At 46.2% G+C, this 15,674-nt stretch overlaps 1 protein-coding gene across 1 annotated transcript in view; it reads right to left on the bottom strand.

Moving 5' to 3' along the window:
• Positions 1-236: 236 nt before the first annotated feature.
• The window catches only part of LOC144761570 (nephrocan-like), a 123,303-nt gene continuing 107,865 nt past the window's right edge, over positions 237-15,674 (bottom strand). The window contains exon 3 of the mRNA XM_078646868.1: positions 237-810. Coding sequence (XP_078502994.1) covers positions 360-810 — 451 coding nt within the window. The 3' untranslated portion in view covers positions 237-359. The remainder of the gene's footprint in view (positions 811-15,674) is intronic.

Raw genomic sequence — 15,674 nt, forward strand, 5'->3', positions numbered from 1 at the left:
TCCACTGTTTAAATTTGAAAAATCTTTGCAACAAAAAACACGGTGTTGTCTTTAGTTCTAAAACAAAAATTATGTTTTTTCCAGTGAGTTCGGATTAAGAATTTAACAAAATGGGAGAAGGGAAACGCAGAAAAAGTAGTAGTTGGACAATGGGGTTAAATAGAGGTGACACACTATTAAACAGAAAAATCTTTAGAAGTGCTGTGGCCAACAAATTGCTTTGTTTTACTGTCCAAAACCGAGTAAAATCTGTTGAGTCGTGAATTTATATACTTCATTTCACCCACAAACATATAAATAACCATAACGGGCTACAGAAATTCAAGTTCAGATTAGTAGAGCACCTGAATTGTGCCCGCTCAGTCTATTTCATAATCCTCTTCGTCATCCTCCACCTGGGCTCTGACCGTTTCCTGCACGTGGCCCTTCGCTGGCTTCCTGTCCTCTTTCCCTTTCTTGCTGACGTAGTAGTACAGCTGCTCGCAGTGCTGCAGGATCCTTCGAGAAGACATCCAGGTCTCCCCTAGGCATTCCTCCGGGTGGGCGCACTGCCCGCTCTTCACGTCCATTCCTTTCTCTGTCAGGAGTTTTTTCACTTTCAACAAGTCGCACGTGCAGTTCCACGGGTTCCCATCCAAGTACAAGTGCCGGAGGCGAGGTAAACACTCGAGCACCTTCCGGTCCAAAGCAGAAATCTTGTTGTTTCGTAGGTTTAAGACCTGTAATTGCTTCAGGTGCTTCAGCTCTTGTTCCTCGATTTCCTCGATATAGTTGCCTTTCAAATCCAGCCTTGCTAGTGTATCAGGAAGTCTGAAAAATAAAATAGGAATAACTTTAATATTGAAAGCAAATCAGTCGCTAACAGTAGAATAGACAGGAGGCTATCACATGGTGAATCTTTTCAGGGTCTCAAGTCATGCCCGGCTCCAGGAATTTTTATTTGGGTGGGCCAAGGGTGCATTTGGGTGGGCCACTGCGGGCTTGCTTTGTTGCATATATGTCTAGACAGGCCTGCTTCAGGGCCCTCCTTTATCTATTCTTAGTCTTACAAGGCCCAGTAAAACGCACTCTTTTTCAAATCACTTTCTAAATATTATCACTCTCAAAAAGTGTTTTTTCCATGTAATGTTCCTTTGATGGGAAGAGGAGGTTTCTGAGGTGGGAGTATCAGGCAAGTGACACTTCACGGGCTCCCTCTGTGGGAGCCTTCAGGGAGAATCCCTCTTCATTACTACCGCCACCTGACCCAGAACTCTGCAACACACTCCCTTACAGGCTTGATTATCCACTACTCCTCTCCAGTGCACCTTATCTCACAGCTGACCTTGGGCCCAAGCCCCATCTCAGTCACCATCTGGCTCCACTTTCATATTTCCCAGTAAAAACATTAGTAAAATCACCTTCAAACTTAAAACAATTATAATTAGCACGCACTTTAAAGTATGTTCCACAGTAGCCCTTATGACCGACTGCTAATTAAATAAACAAAAACAGAAAGGCCATGACAGGGCCAGCTTCAACGCTGATGCGAAAGTCTTTTTTGGCGCCGCACCAATTACCTCTTTCTCCGTAAATACCTTTACTACCACCTTACAACAGTGCCCCTCATCCCTCCATAGCCCCCTCTATTGACCTCCTCCTCGGATTCTCTCACTGCCACACGCCACAAGTGCCCTCATCTCCCTATAACCTCTCCCCATTATGACCTCCTCCTCAGATTCCCTCACTGCCACCCTCCACCAGTGCCCCTTATCTCTCTGTAGCCCTAGCCCCTCCCCCTCATGACCTCCTCCTCAGACTCCCTCACTACCACCCTCCACCAGTGCCCCTCATCTCTCCCTAACTCTCCCCTCCACCCCATGACCTCTTCCTCGGATTCCCTCACTGCCATTCTCCAACAGTGCCCCTCATCGCTCCATAGCCCTACCCACTATCTCCTCCTCGGATTCCCTCACTGCCACCCTCCAACAGTGCCCCTCATCTTCATGTAGCCCCTCTCTCAAATGCATTTCATTTGTTGTATAGCTCTACTCATATCAGTGTAGTGTGTGTCAGTACTTTGTACACCACGCACACATTATACAGAGACAATGAATTATACATGTATGTAAATCAGTCTACATGGAATGTCACATTAGTCAATGAGGATTACAAGGTGTAGGAATCACATGTGATCCATACTGGTGGGCAGTATATTTTAAGAGGGTTTGGTTTGGGGAAACACAACCTTAGGATTTAAAGAATATTCCATGGGGGTCAGCTTTACTGATAAAAATGTATATCTGCCCAAACATACTCATTTTAGCAACATTAGAATAATGAAATACTGAGGAAGTTCTAACTATATTACAAAACAAAAAAAGCGTAGTTCTAACTATACCATTCATGTTTGTATGCAGCTCTTTGGTGACAGTTCATTGGTCACTGTCCTATGTTGGGATTGTAACTTCTGAACTGCAAGTAACACAAGGATTTCTGTGATAAAGGCAGTAACCCACTGAGCTTCCACATAAATGACAGTTCATCTGCATTTAAAAACTACTAACAGACAAATGATTGCTCTCCAGCAGGATTATTTTTTATCTATTTCTTTATTTCGGGCGATAGGCCATAAAAGACACACATATGTACATACATAAAACAGAGGATCATAGCAATATACGTACATCAATACTTTTAAGAACAATTAATTTTTTAAAAATCAGTACGAAATTAATTTATCACCAGCCTCTTTAAGACATATTTCATTTAGCAGCAAAGGATGAGCTTTTGAAGGAGTCCTACTCAAAGCATCTGGCCAAATTTCCTACGAACAAGATACACAGAATAAAGGAACCTACTAACACTGAATACAATACACTGGGCAGTGTTAGTTTTTAAGATCCTATACGCTATAAGACAAGATCTAGTTCCTAAGAGCGCACACATAGGTTTTAGCCATCTTTTTCGGGCTTTTAAATACGCATTGCATATAAACAACATGTGTACCTCGTTCTCCACACAAAGGGCTGAGCACATAGGACAACTCCCACTTTTGCTGTTCGAACATTCCAATTTTTTCTTTGACCAACGTTCTATATTGAAGTTCAACATAAGATTCCCATACCTAAATTTCAGAAAAAGAGACTTCGCCAAAGGGGGCTCTATTTCATCCAAAAAGGATTCAAAACAGGGTTCATCTTTAAAGGATAAGAAATCTTGTATTAGGGTCCCAGTTCTGCTGTCATGTGAGAGCCTATTTCTATTTCTATTTAAAATTATTTATACAGCGCACGTACACCAGCGGTTTCATGGCGCTAAACTGACAGAGAGCTACACATGAGGGGAGAGCTCAGATTAATTAGTTAAAAAGATTTAGCAAAGAGATGTGCCTTAAGCTGTTTCCGAAACAGTAGGTACGAAGTAGAAGCTCTGAGCTGCAAAGGTTCTGTCCGAAAACGCCAGATTATGGATAATCCTATTATTCATGTAAGACCAAAAGGCTTTCTTTACTATCAACTTGGCGTATGGTGGTAAATTCTCTGGATTTTCCCACAACGAATACAAGCCCAGCGTTGTGAGCCATTTTCTAATATGCCCAAACCATAGAATCGAATTCAAAGAGTCCAGATTCAGTAACTCTCGAAGACCATTCCTGTAATCTAGCAATTCTGGGGTGGACCAAATCCTTATCCAGAACATTAGTGGTCTAATGATGGTCAGATAATCAGTTCGTTTAAAATTCAGATCTAATTGAAGGGGAATTAGTGGTGTGCTAGTGGGAACCCTTACAATTGATCTCATGAATTTGTTATCCAGACCTTTAAAGCTCTCCCTAGCCCAAGGACCCCATATCTCGGCCCCATATAGCGCGGCAGATTGGATTTTAAATTTAAAAAGTTCAAGTACGGGGGTTACGCTCTTGCTTGTGCTGGCATTCAATTTATTAATTATTGGTTTGGCATTGTGGGCATATGACACCTTGCTTTTCTCGATTTGGGCCTTCCATGTTAGTTTTGAATCGAGTACTACCCCCAAATAGGAAAAATTGTCCACAGTTCCTAAAGTTTGGCCATTCAAGATCAAGTTCCCTCTGTCCGGTCTAATAGGATTCAATGCCATACATTTAGTTTTGTCAACGTTTATTTCTAGTCCTTTGATCACACAGTAGCTGCTAAACGAGTTTAAGAGTGCCTGCAGGCCCTTCTTGGTTTGGGATATTAAGATGGTATCATCCGCGAAGAGCAACGCAGGCACCCTCTCTCCATTAAGCTGTGGTGAATCATTGTTACAACCATTCAGGTGATCAGGGACATCATTGACAAATATGGAAAAAAGGGTGGGGGCCAAAACGCATCCTTGCCGGACACCACGCTCGATTGGAATATTGCGTGTCAGCTCACCATTTGGACCCCATCTGATGTTTGCATAGTTTCTAGCGTGCAACTCAATTATTTGTACCAGAAGACTCCCTGGCAGACCGGCTTCATTTAGGGACCTCCAGAGCAGGTTGCGAGGGACGAGGTCAAATGCCGCTCTCAGGTCTACGAAAGCTACATACAAATGACCTTTCCTTATGTGCACGTATTTCCAATATATACAACAGAATCTGAAGACCTGGTCTATGGTACTGATCTTGCTCCTAAAGCCTGCTTGAAATTTAGAGAGTATAGCTGACTCCTCTAGCCAATCATTTGTCCGGAATAATAAATGTTTGGCATAGAGTTTTTGCAGGGTGTCCATTAAGCTAATAGGCCTGTAATTTGAAGGAACAGATCTATTCCCCTTTTTGAATATTAATACAACTTCTGCTGCACGCCAACTATCGGGGAATTCACAATTTTTGGACAAAGCATTAAACATACGATTTATATAAGGAGCCCAAACTTCAATTTCGTGCTTGTAAAGGTCGCCGGGAATTTTATCAGGGCCAGGAGCTTTACAATTTTTCAATTCATTAATTGCCCTTTTCGTTTCGTCCAAAGTGAAATCAAGACATTCGGAAGTTGGAAGTAGCCATGGAATCTCAACGACACCACTATCATATTGTTTGTACAGAGATGTAAAATGTGACACCCATGTCAATTCATCTAGGAACATGTCTTTCACAGCTCTTCCTGCATGCCCCCCATTTGCAACCAACCTCCAAAAGCCAACATTATCATTCAATTTTGCAGCAGCCACCATATCAGCCCAGATCGATTCTTCCCATAATTTTTTCGAGGTTTTTTGGACATGCTTTTACTCTCCCCTTGCAAGTCTGACATCTTCTTTTGAGTTGTATTTAATAGCATTTAGGAGCTTTCTCTTAGCCATCCTGCATGAGTGGTCATACCAGAGTTTTCCGTGGCATCCCACTCGTACATTTTGTTGCTTCTTCCTAGGCATCTTGGACATATAGGTTCTTAATTCATTAAAAAATACCTTGTGTAGTTCAACAAAATGATCATAGTGGTCAGGTGAGAAGGGTTGTCCAACTATAGGCGCGAACGTCGTGCCAAAAAGTGAGTAGACCGATGCTAAGATCTTGTCTTCAGATAAGATATGCGGCCATTTTAAGGCACGTCTATTGTTGTTAATATGTACCTGTTCGCACAATTTATCAGTAGCATTCTCAGTCGATATAGGTACAGGGATGTCGCTGAGAATGTGTGCATCAATATAGAGTTCCAAAGGATAGTGGTCACTTTCATCCCTGTTTATCACTTTAAAATCAATCATAAAGTGCCAAATATTTAATGAGACAAGAATAAAATCTAGATTGCTTTTGGATTTTGCAAAGGTGGGCTGTTTAGTTAGGTCGGATGGGAGGCGGCCGTTACATGCTCTAAGACCATGATCGACAGTTAGCCTCATTAGTTGGACCGCCAAAGTAGTGCATTGGGCGTATTTTGAGGAATCAAGCTGGGGAATATTATATGCTTGATCTTCGTCCTCAAAGATGTCAGTAATCCCAAGGATCTGTTCAAAATTACAATTTAAATCGCCTCCCAGAATTACAGGTACATCACCAACCACCCTTTTCAGGAAGGAGTCCAGGGTTTCCAAAGTAGGAGAAACCTTAGACCGACCAAGAGGTCTATTGTAAACATTAACAATATAGTATTCATCCCCCTTTGCAGTTATGATTTTTAAGGCCAAAATATAAGGAGTTCCTGCATCTATAAGGTCAACCCTTATTGCCAAAGTGACTTTAAGCCATATGATCAATCCACCCGATGGCCTCCCCCTGACAGACTGAAGTGCCTCATTGCCAAAGGTTTTATATCCCATCCTATGTGGAACGTCCATTGCCCATGTTTCTTGCAATAAGCAGAAGTCACTGGAATCAACGTAATCTGCCCATTCGGGATCTATCAGGTTTTTGCCCACTCCAGCAATATTCCATGACAGGAAAAGCAACTTTGGGGTTGGCCTGCTGCCAGAAAGGTTAGAATCATCAATGGACGACACTGGTACCAGCAGAGGGTCTATTCTATCTGACTGTAAGTTGGCTATTTGACTATCTGCATTGGTATTCAAGGCCCCTAGTACGGTACTGGTTTCTTCACCATACCACTCCTCATGCATATCACAGGATACTTGGTTCGCTACTGGAATACATTCCATGCTCTGAATGCTATTTCTAGGACTAAGGTTAGTGCACCCAACCCTGAGTGTACAATAGGTGTCATATAACTTCGGGATACAGTTTGGCATGAACTCGAGTCAGTCAACTGCATCTAGGCAGCTAAACCTGTTAAAAGTGTGGATTCCAGTCCACATGTTTCTATCAACCTGTCTGGCCGGATTTGGTGCATACCCATAATGTTGGTTAACAGTGTTCCAATTTGACCCTTAATTTGGGGGCATGGGTGGGGGATAGAAAAACGATAAGGGTCTGGCTACAATGGAAGATACGTTTCCATATGATTTCCATGCACAGATCTGGTCAGCACTATATGGTTCCTCAAATGAAATAACTATACAATCACCCGGGATTGACTTTGCTATGGGACCAACCCATGGTACCCTACGAACCATGAGAATTTTACTTTTCATATGGTTTGGAATTGGTTTGTTTGAATTTAACCAAAAGATCACCTTATTTTTTAGGGATAAAGGGTTCTCTTCATATTGGTTTTCCAATTCGGGTACCCCAGTAAGAACAGTTACAAAAGGACTGGCATCAGGGGGCAGATCAATATATCCTCCCTTAAAGTTGTTATAAGTATGGGCTGATTGATGATTATATATATTTTTCCTATTGGCAAAGGATCTATCAGCCAAGGAATTATTTAGGCCCAGTGTAGTATGGTTATTAGGAGGTATATTAGATGGGAACTTTTGCAAGACAGGAGTCTCGGGAGCAGGAGAATGAGTGACAACAACATTTGCTAACTGTGATTTTTTACTTTGTACAGGACCCTTCAACGAGGGTTTACTAGTAATGTTAGCTAATGGCAAGTTCGATGGTGTAGCTTTGGATTTTATTTGAGTGCTTGCTGTCAGATTTGTACTTGTGTTTTTTACTACAACCTCTTTTTGTTGCTGTGCACTTGATGGATTTATATCCGGGGATACCACAGGGGCCATGATCGGAGCATGTGTGGGAATATCACCACCATTAAGGCTTAGACTAGTTAATGTTATAACACTTTTTTCCACCTCAAGTAATTGATTTTCAATACCAGTTAGCCTCACTTCTAACGGCCTGAGGAGTTTTTTGAGCGTTTCCCATACTATTTTCAAGAACTCTTCCCTGTCCCCTTGTGAATCATCCATGGATATAGAAGTTTTCTCACCATCTTCTACAAGGTGGTCCACTCCTAAATCCAAGTTGAGTGCCTCTATATTGTCATTGCTACTTTGTGCAGTTGGTGGCTTCTGGTCAGACCCATCGGTAGCAATGGCAGTAAGTTGTTGACGAGCCCCCCCTGGAATGCATTGGCTAGAGGTTATCTTAACCTTTTTCCTAGCATACACAGATAAACGTTGACGTTTTCTCTTTTGTTTGGGTATTGCCTTGGTGGCTCCCTGAATCTTATTCAGAGCCGCTTCCCCCGACACCTTTTCTTCCTCAATGATCTCAATCGGAGCATTTGGAGATGGAATACCTTCAGATATGGCACTGACGGATTGCCCCGAGGGGTCTACTTCTTGGTTGACGGAGGGAGCTGGTCCCTCAGGAGTGGAGTATACCTCCGCCGAGATGATAATTGGTACGGGGCCAGAGGTGCGCTCAGGAGTTTTCGAAAGGGCAATACTACCCAGTGAGGATTTTTTCTTTAGTGCTAGTTCGGTTGACAGCCTTCTTGCAGACTCTAACTCGAGAGAGACTCTATGCTGAAGTTTGGTAATCTCATTATCAATAGATAAACTAGTCCTTGTAATAAAATCATCCAGTGTACCTGTAGTTTTTTTCCCAGTTTTAGTGGCCATGCTCCGTGTTTCACGAGCAGACATAATACAATATTAAAAAAAGGGGATACCAATTAGACAAACTCTTATAGTGCAGGGTACCGTGACAAATATAGCCAAGAGAGATGGCCCGGTCCGGTCTTGTTCGGTCTGGAACGGCCTGAAACGGCCCAGTCTTTGCCCAGTCTTCGCCCGGGCTGCGTCCCGCGCTGCGGGAGTTAGAAGTTGTAATATAGGGGGCGTGAAGGGCTGGGGCGGGCCAGCAGGGAGAGCGGACCGGAAGCTAGCCGTCGGTCTTGCAGGGACTTCTGGGTATTGAAGTCCCCGCACGCTCGCAGCCCCGCTGTAGCCTCGCGCCCAGTGCCGCCTTACCGCCGCAAACAAAGCTCCTCCACGAAGATGTCCCGTCTCCCACAAAGCGAAGCGGCACCCGCAAAGGGGGTGCGGCGAGTGGTGGGCTGGTGCGCTGGTGCGCTGAATAAAATGCTGCTATTCCTCCGTTAAGCAAACGAGTAAGTGTCCCACACGTTGGAAATCAAAAGCACCTTTTCAAAGCCTCGGAAGGGCGGGGGGCGGGCCAGCAGGGAGAGCGGACCGGAAGCTAGCCGTCGGTCTTGCAGGGACTTCTGGGTATTGAAGTCCCCGCACGCTCGCAGCCCCGCTGTAGCCTCGCGCCCAGTGCCGCCTTACCGCCGCAAACAAAGCTCCTCCACGAAGATGTCCCGTCTCCCACAAAGCGAAGCGGCACCCGCGAAGCAGCACCCGCGAAGCGGCACCCGCAAAGCGGGTGCGGCGAGTGGTGGGCTGGTGCGCTGGTGCGCTGAATAAAATGCTGCTATTCCTCCGTTAAGCAAACGAGTAAGTGTCCCACACGTTGGAAATCAAAAGCACCTTTTCAAAGCCTCGGAAGGGCGGGGGGCGGGCCAGCAGGGAGAGCGGACCGGAAGCTAGCCGTCGGTCTTGCAGGGACTTCTGGGTATTGAAGTCCCCGCACGCTCGCAGCCCCGCTGTAGCCTCGCGCCCAGTGCCGCCTTACAGCTGCAAAAAAAGCTCCTCCACGAAGATGTCCCGTCTCCCACAAAGCGAAGCGGCACCCGCGAAGCGGGTGCGGCGAGTGGTGGGCTGGTGCGCTGGTGCGCTGAATAAAATGCTGCTATTCCTCCGTTAAGCAAACGAGTAAGTGTCCCACACGTTGGAAATCAAAAGCACCTTTTCAAAGCCTCGAAGGGCGGGGGGCGGGCCAGCAGGGAGAGCGGACCGGAAGCTAGCCGTCGGTCTTGCAGGGACTTCTGGGTATTGAAGTCCCCGCACGCTCGCAGCCCCGCTGTAGCCTCGCGCCCAGTGCCGCCTTACCGCCGTAAACAAAGCTCCTCCACGAAGATGTCCCGTCTCCCACAAAGCGAAGCGGCACCCGCGAAGCGGGTGCGGCGAGTGGTGGGCTGGTGCGCTGGTGCGCTGAATAAAATGCTGCTATTCCTCCGTTAAGCAAACGAGTAAGTGTCCCCAGGAGGATTATTAATCACCAGCGTTATCTGGGCATTTTGTATTGTCTTATTGTTGTCCTGCATCAGCCATGATAACGATAAAAACTGATTAAATGAAGCGCACACAAAGTATGTGTCCTGCTGGGCTTGTGCAGATTTCAAAAAGAAAAACAAATAGTAACACATTCTCTTACCTACTACTCCATTAGTCAAACTTTGTGTCACAGGCAGCCTGATATGATGCACTGGTGCGCTGAATAAAATGCTGCTATTCCTCCGTTAAGCAAACGAGTAAGTGTCCCACACGTTGGAAATCAAAAGCACCTTTTCAAAGCCTCGGAAGGGCGGGGGGCGGGCCAGCAGGGAGAGCGGACCGGAAGCTAGCCGTCGGTCTTGCAGGGACTTCTGGGTATTGAAGTCCCCGCACGCTCGCAGCCCCGCTGTAGCCTCGCGCCCAGTGCCGCCTTACAGCCGCAAAAAAAGCTCCTCCACGAAGATGTCCCGTCTCCCACAAAGCGAAGCGGCACCCGCGAAGCGGGTGCGGCGAGTGGTGGGCTGGTGCGCTGGTGCGCTGAATAAAATGCTGCTATTCCTCCGTTAAGCAAACGAGTAAGTGTCCCACACGTTGGAAATCAAAAGCACCTTTTCAAAGCCTCGAAGGGCGGGGGGCGGGCCAGCAGGTAGAGCGGACCGGAAGCTAGCCGTCGGTCTTGCAGGGACTTCTGGGTATTGAAGTCCCCGCACGCTCGCAGCCCCGCTGTAGCCTCGCGCCCAGTGCCGCCTTACCGCCGTAAACAAAGCTCCTCCACGAAGATGTCCCGTCTCCCACAAAGCGAAGCGGCACCCGCGAAGCGGGTGCGGCGAGTGGTGGGCTGGTGCGCTGAATAAAATGCTGCTATTCCTCCGTTAAGCAAACGAGTAAGTGTCCCCAGGAGGATTATTAATCACCAGCGTTATCTGGGCATTTTGTATTGTCTTATTGTTGTCCTGCATCAGCCATGATAACGATAAAAACTGATTAAATGAAGCGCACACAAAGTATGTGTCCTGCTGGGCTTGTGCAGATTTCAAAAAGAAAAACAAATAGTAACACATTCTCTTACCTACTACTCCATTAGTCAAACTTTGTGTCACAGGCAGCCTGATATGATAAGCAGCTGCAGGGGTCAGGAAAGGTGAATAGGAATAAACAAACTTATTTTCTCCTGCACTGCATAGAAAAAGAAATATCCACGCAGCAGAACAGTAGGCAAAGGTTACCCACGTCAAAGAAAGGATTTTTCGCCTTTCGCCATGTGGAGATGAAGGAGTGAAAAAATAAACAAAGCCTCGTTAACATGTAAATGGTCTTTAAAAGACATGTGAAGTACTCGGGTGTGGCTGCGATAATCTCTAAAACTGTCTGTGTGTGTGTGCCCTGGAAGCTGTCAAGTCATGATGACCTTTCCTGACAAGAGGTGAAATTCTGTGCTTCCCAAGTGCAACCCCAAGTACAAGAGACAAAAACCAGCGGGCAGAGAAAATCAGTCCTATTTTCAAAGGCCCTGACTGGAAGCCTTGCTCACACCTTAGAAAACAATGGAGCAAGCAATTCGATATTTGTAGTGAAGAAGAAGATGTTGGTCATGTCAGCTGTTTCTCTACATGCCTTTTTAATTTCTCTTACATTATACCAGTCTTGATATCAGAAGTTGCCTGTAATTACGTCACCTAGTTTATATCTAATTGTAATTGCATTTATATAGCTCTTACTACGCCTGACGAGGTGTCGAATGTGTTTTGCGGCAAGTAGCACGTTACATTGGAACCCAAAAAGGATTAGTGGTGAATAAGTAAAGGGAAATATGACATTAACTTGAGTCGTGGATATGTGGGTCTATTATTTGGGCTGAAAAGAACAGTGGAGAGATTTGCATTTATATAGTGCTTGGTACCCCTGATGAGGCATCAAAAGACAAAGATAAGGGAAGATGAGAACAACCAGTGTCCCCCCTCCCCCCACCCTCTGAAAATTAGCATTGACAAAACCGGTAGTTCGGAGCTTAATGCCCTTACGGACGCAACATCAGCACATTATTGTGAGCCAGAGAAAGGAATCACAGGAGCAGACAGAGAGGACTATAGGTACTATAGTTTTCAAGTAGACCCTTTTGTAGCTCAATGCAAACACTTGCAAGAAGGAAGAAGGATGTACCAAAAAAAACACAATAGAATTAGGTGAGAGAGGACTGCTCCACTGGACTAAGCCAAGACACGACTGACAAAGCCTCAAGTAAATGGCTGAAAGAGGATGATCGAAGAAAGCCAATTGTTGAGAGGGGTGTGCCCAAAGCCCATTCAATGTATATAGTTAGGAACAGGTCTGTTTGAGATGTGTGCTGTCAAAACCTATACCTAAAAAGGTTTGGAATGGTTCAGGTAAGAACTAATTTTTTAAGGGTACATAATATGAAAATTAAACCTGAAATTTACCTCAGAATAAAAAAAAAAAGTCTGAAAAGATTGGCAATTTTTTTTTAATTTTTAAAAAAAAACCTTTATTGTACAGAAAGCGCTCACAAATACGGGCCTACAACCCAGCGGGCTGGCCACCACATAGCAGGAGCATAATCAGCAGTACAAAAGTATCCACAGGATATGACAACAAGAACACAGGAGATATAGGCCGAAAGCCATAGAGCAACCAGCATGGACAGGATATGTAAAGGTTGATTTTCTATTATGGGAACGGGAAGTACAGGATCATGACGGGCAGTGAGTCAAGCAAAAAGGGAGGGGCCGTGGTGAGCCGCGAACAGGCGATCATAGAAAGTACAGGATAAATCCAACAAGAACTAAACATAGCGGTAAATACAATCCCAACGGAAGTACCACAAGGAGAGGCAATTGCGCTCGCCGTCCAGCGCCCACCCACCACAGCCACAACCAGACTTAACAAACGGATGTAAAAAAGATCCCATCGTATCAATCAATACGGTACACACCCCAATAAAAGGAAGGAAATCCCCCACGAAAGAGGGAGGGGAAGGAAGAAAAAAGAAAAAGGAAGGGGCTCCTCCTCAAACATGCGCCCCCCGGCGACGAAGCAGGAAAACATAAACCGGTACACGGCATACATTAAAGATTAGTGACAGAACACGCAGTGAGCCATAATCACAATAAGACCGGCAGGCCAGTGCATCAGAAACACCCCAGGGGGACACATGACGAGACGGAGTCCCGAAAAAGAGAATACTTAAGAGCCATAGAACAAAAAAGGGGAGAAGAAAAGGGGGGGAAAAAGACCCCCCAAAGTGACAGACCCCCCCACCCACCCCGCAAGCCCACCCTGCACCCCTGCAGAAGGCTATGGCCTACCCCCCAGCAGCGTGCCTTTCGCCCTAATTAGAACCCGAAATATAGAAGAGCAAAGGCAAGACGGAAACATAAGACAAAAAAGGGGGGGGGGGAAAGGGAAAAGGGAAGAAAATGCACGGGAGAGGGCCAAAGAACAGAATTATCAGCACCCACCCACCCGCCTGAGAAAAAGGCAGAGCCCTCGGGAAGTCAAAAAAGGTATCAGGATACACTCCAGGAGCACCACAAATTCACACCTAGTCATACCGTTACATGCCGATCATCCAAACCAGTACAAGACTACCGCACACAGAGGCAAGTCCGTCTCAGCCCTGTCCTTGTTTGTCCAAAGTTGTAGTCGTCCGATTCACTAAGAACCAGACCACGAAGAACAGAAGGCAAAGAACAGGGAGATCAAACGGCAGTCCAGATAAGATACGTGGAGGAAAACCCGGATGATCCGGAAAAGTCAGAGAACATCGCACGCAATGCAGGCACAGTTTCAGGGACAGTTCGAGAAAAGCCGACTCCGCGGGGCCGGCACAGGAGCCAGGGTCGGTCATTCGAGGCGAAGAGAGGCAGAAAGAACCATCGAGTCCAGTCCAGACGGGATCCGGCCCCCAGACCAGTGGCGCCGGAGATAGCACAGGACGATGAAGGGCAACGGAACTCCGCACACCCACAGACGCGGCAGTCGCCGGGCCCATGCTTCCCAGGATAGTTCCAGCCACACCCTGCAACGGCGACGAAGCCGCACCCAGTTTAGGGGGCCCGAACGGCCCGAAGAGAGGATCCACCTCCAGGGTGACAACGGGTGCGGCCACCGAAGCTCGCCAGGAGTGTAGGGCGTCCAGGATGTCCTCAAGTGTAGGAAAACCTTTACAGTATCCGGCACCCGGGCCATGCGGCGGGCCTCCAGCGCTCGTCCAGGCCCGGCTGAGACATTCAGGGTCGGCCGCCATCTTGGAAGCCCGGCGGGGCCGCGGCGTCCGTCAACCCCCGTCCGGGCAGCAGCGAGGCAAATGAAGACCAGCCGACCGGCAGCAGGGCACCTCCAGAGCAGGAAGGGGGGCCACCAGAAGAAGGGGGATCGCCAGCTCCCCAGTGCCGCCGGTCCCGTTCTCCGAGTCCGGGCGGAGGAAATCAAAATGGCCGGACCGGAGAACAAAGGGGGAGCAAGCCGAATGTACGGTCAGCCCCGTCAACGGAAGGGCCAGCGCCTCCACCCAAGGCCACCGGTCCACCGGAGCCGGCCAGCAAGCCACAGCCGGCCTATACGCACAACGGCCTCTACGACCGCGTCCACAGCGCCATCAAGGGCCGACCATCGCGCTCCGCCCCGTCCGGGCGCCGCCGAGAAGATCCAGGCCAGCCCGCTCCGGAGGCCCCGAAGCGAGCGGGAGCGACGTGCAGGATCCACGGCACCCAAGGACAACCAGAGCAAAAGGTGAGTGCCTGCAAGGTGTCTTAGCACTACAGCATAGCAAAGAGGACTTCCCGGGGCAGGATAACAGCAGGATAGACGATAAAAACAGGCAGGCGAACGGAGCCGAGCTAAAACGCGGCCATCTCGGACGCGAGCTTGGCTCCTCCCCCAAGATTGGCAAATTAATGATAAAAATAGGAGCCCAAAATCAATTTACATTAATATTTAACATTAAAATACTGGTAATATTTATCTTATAGTTAAATACATTTCTAAAGTGGCCCCTTTATGTCGCCATGTGGAGATATCTGCCCCGGCTGGGGAGCCTTCCAATGGTGAAGTATAGGGAAAATAAAACAAAATGAATATTTAACGCAAACATAAATATTAAAATATGTTTTTGATAACACACATTTTTTGCAGCAGAATTAATTAACTGTTACTTATTAACTGTACAGCAATTGCAGTATATTCCTTAGATCCTACACCCCCTCGCCCTACCCCCAATAATATATTTTACTGTGCATATTAGTGGGTATTTTCAGTCCTGGTCTATTGTATGTCTGTATTTTGTTGTTGAATAGTGACCCAGATAGATTAGTCCTGTTGATGGTGATGCCTCTGTAGGATGCCCATGCACCCCATATTTTCATGTGTTTTTCAGGGCATCTTTGAGTTTTTGTAAATTGGTTGTTACCTAGTTATGCACCAATCCAACCCCCTTTTCCATTCCGCGAATGACGGTGGAGTGTCCAGTTTCCATTGGCACGTTGTGTCCCAGTTAGCCACAACAAGTCTTAACCCAATTTTTTTTTATATTGAATATTATTATACATTAATTTAATATATTTGTTTTATATGAAGAACAAAAAAATGCTATAGCAATATTAACTGATTTTTAAAAATGTTTTTCATTAATGAAAATATATTAAATTAAATTACAATTTTTTTCCAAATTTTGAATTAAAAATATGCATTCCCACATAAGTAAAATAAATAATATGCATTAATCCTTAATACAAGTTATGTATAGAGGGAATTTAAATTTA

This window comes from Lissotriton helveticus, chromosome 6 (genome assembly GCF_964261635.1).
Source record: "Lissotriton helveticus chromosome 6, aLisHel1.1, whole genome shotgun sequence".
Taxonomy (NCBI): Eukaryota; Metazoa; Chordata; class Amphibia; order Caudata; family Salamandridae; genus Lissotriton; species Lissotriton helveticus.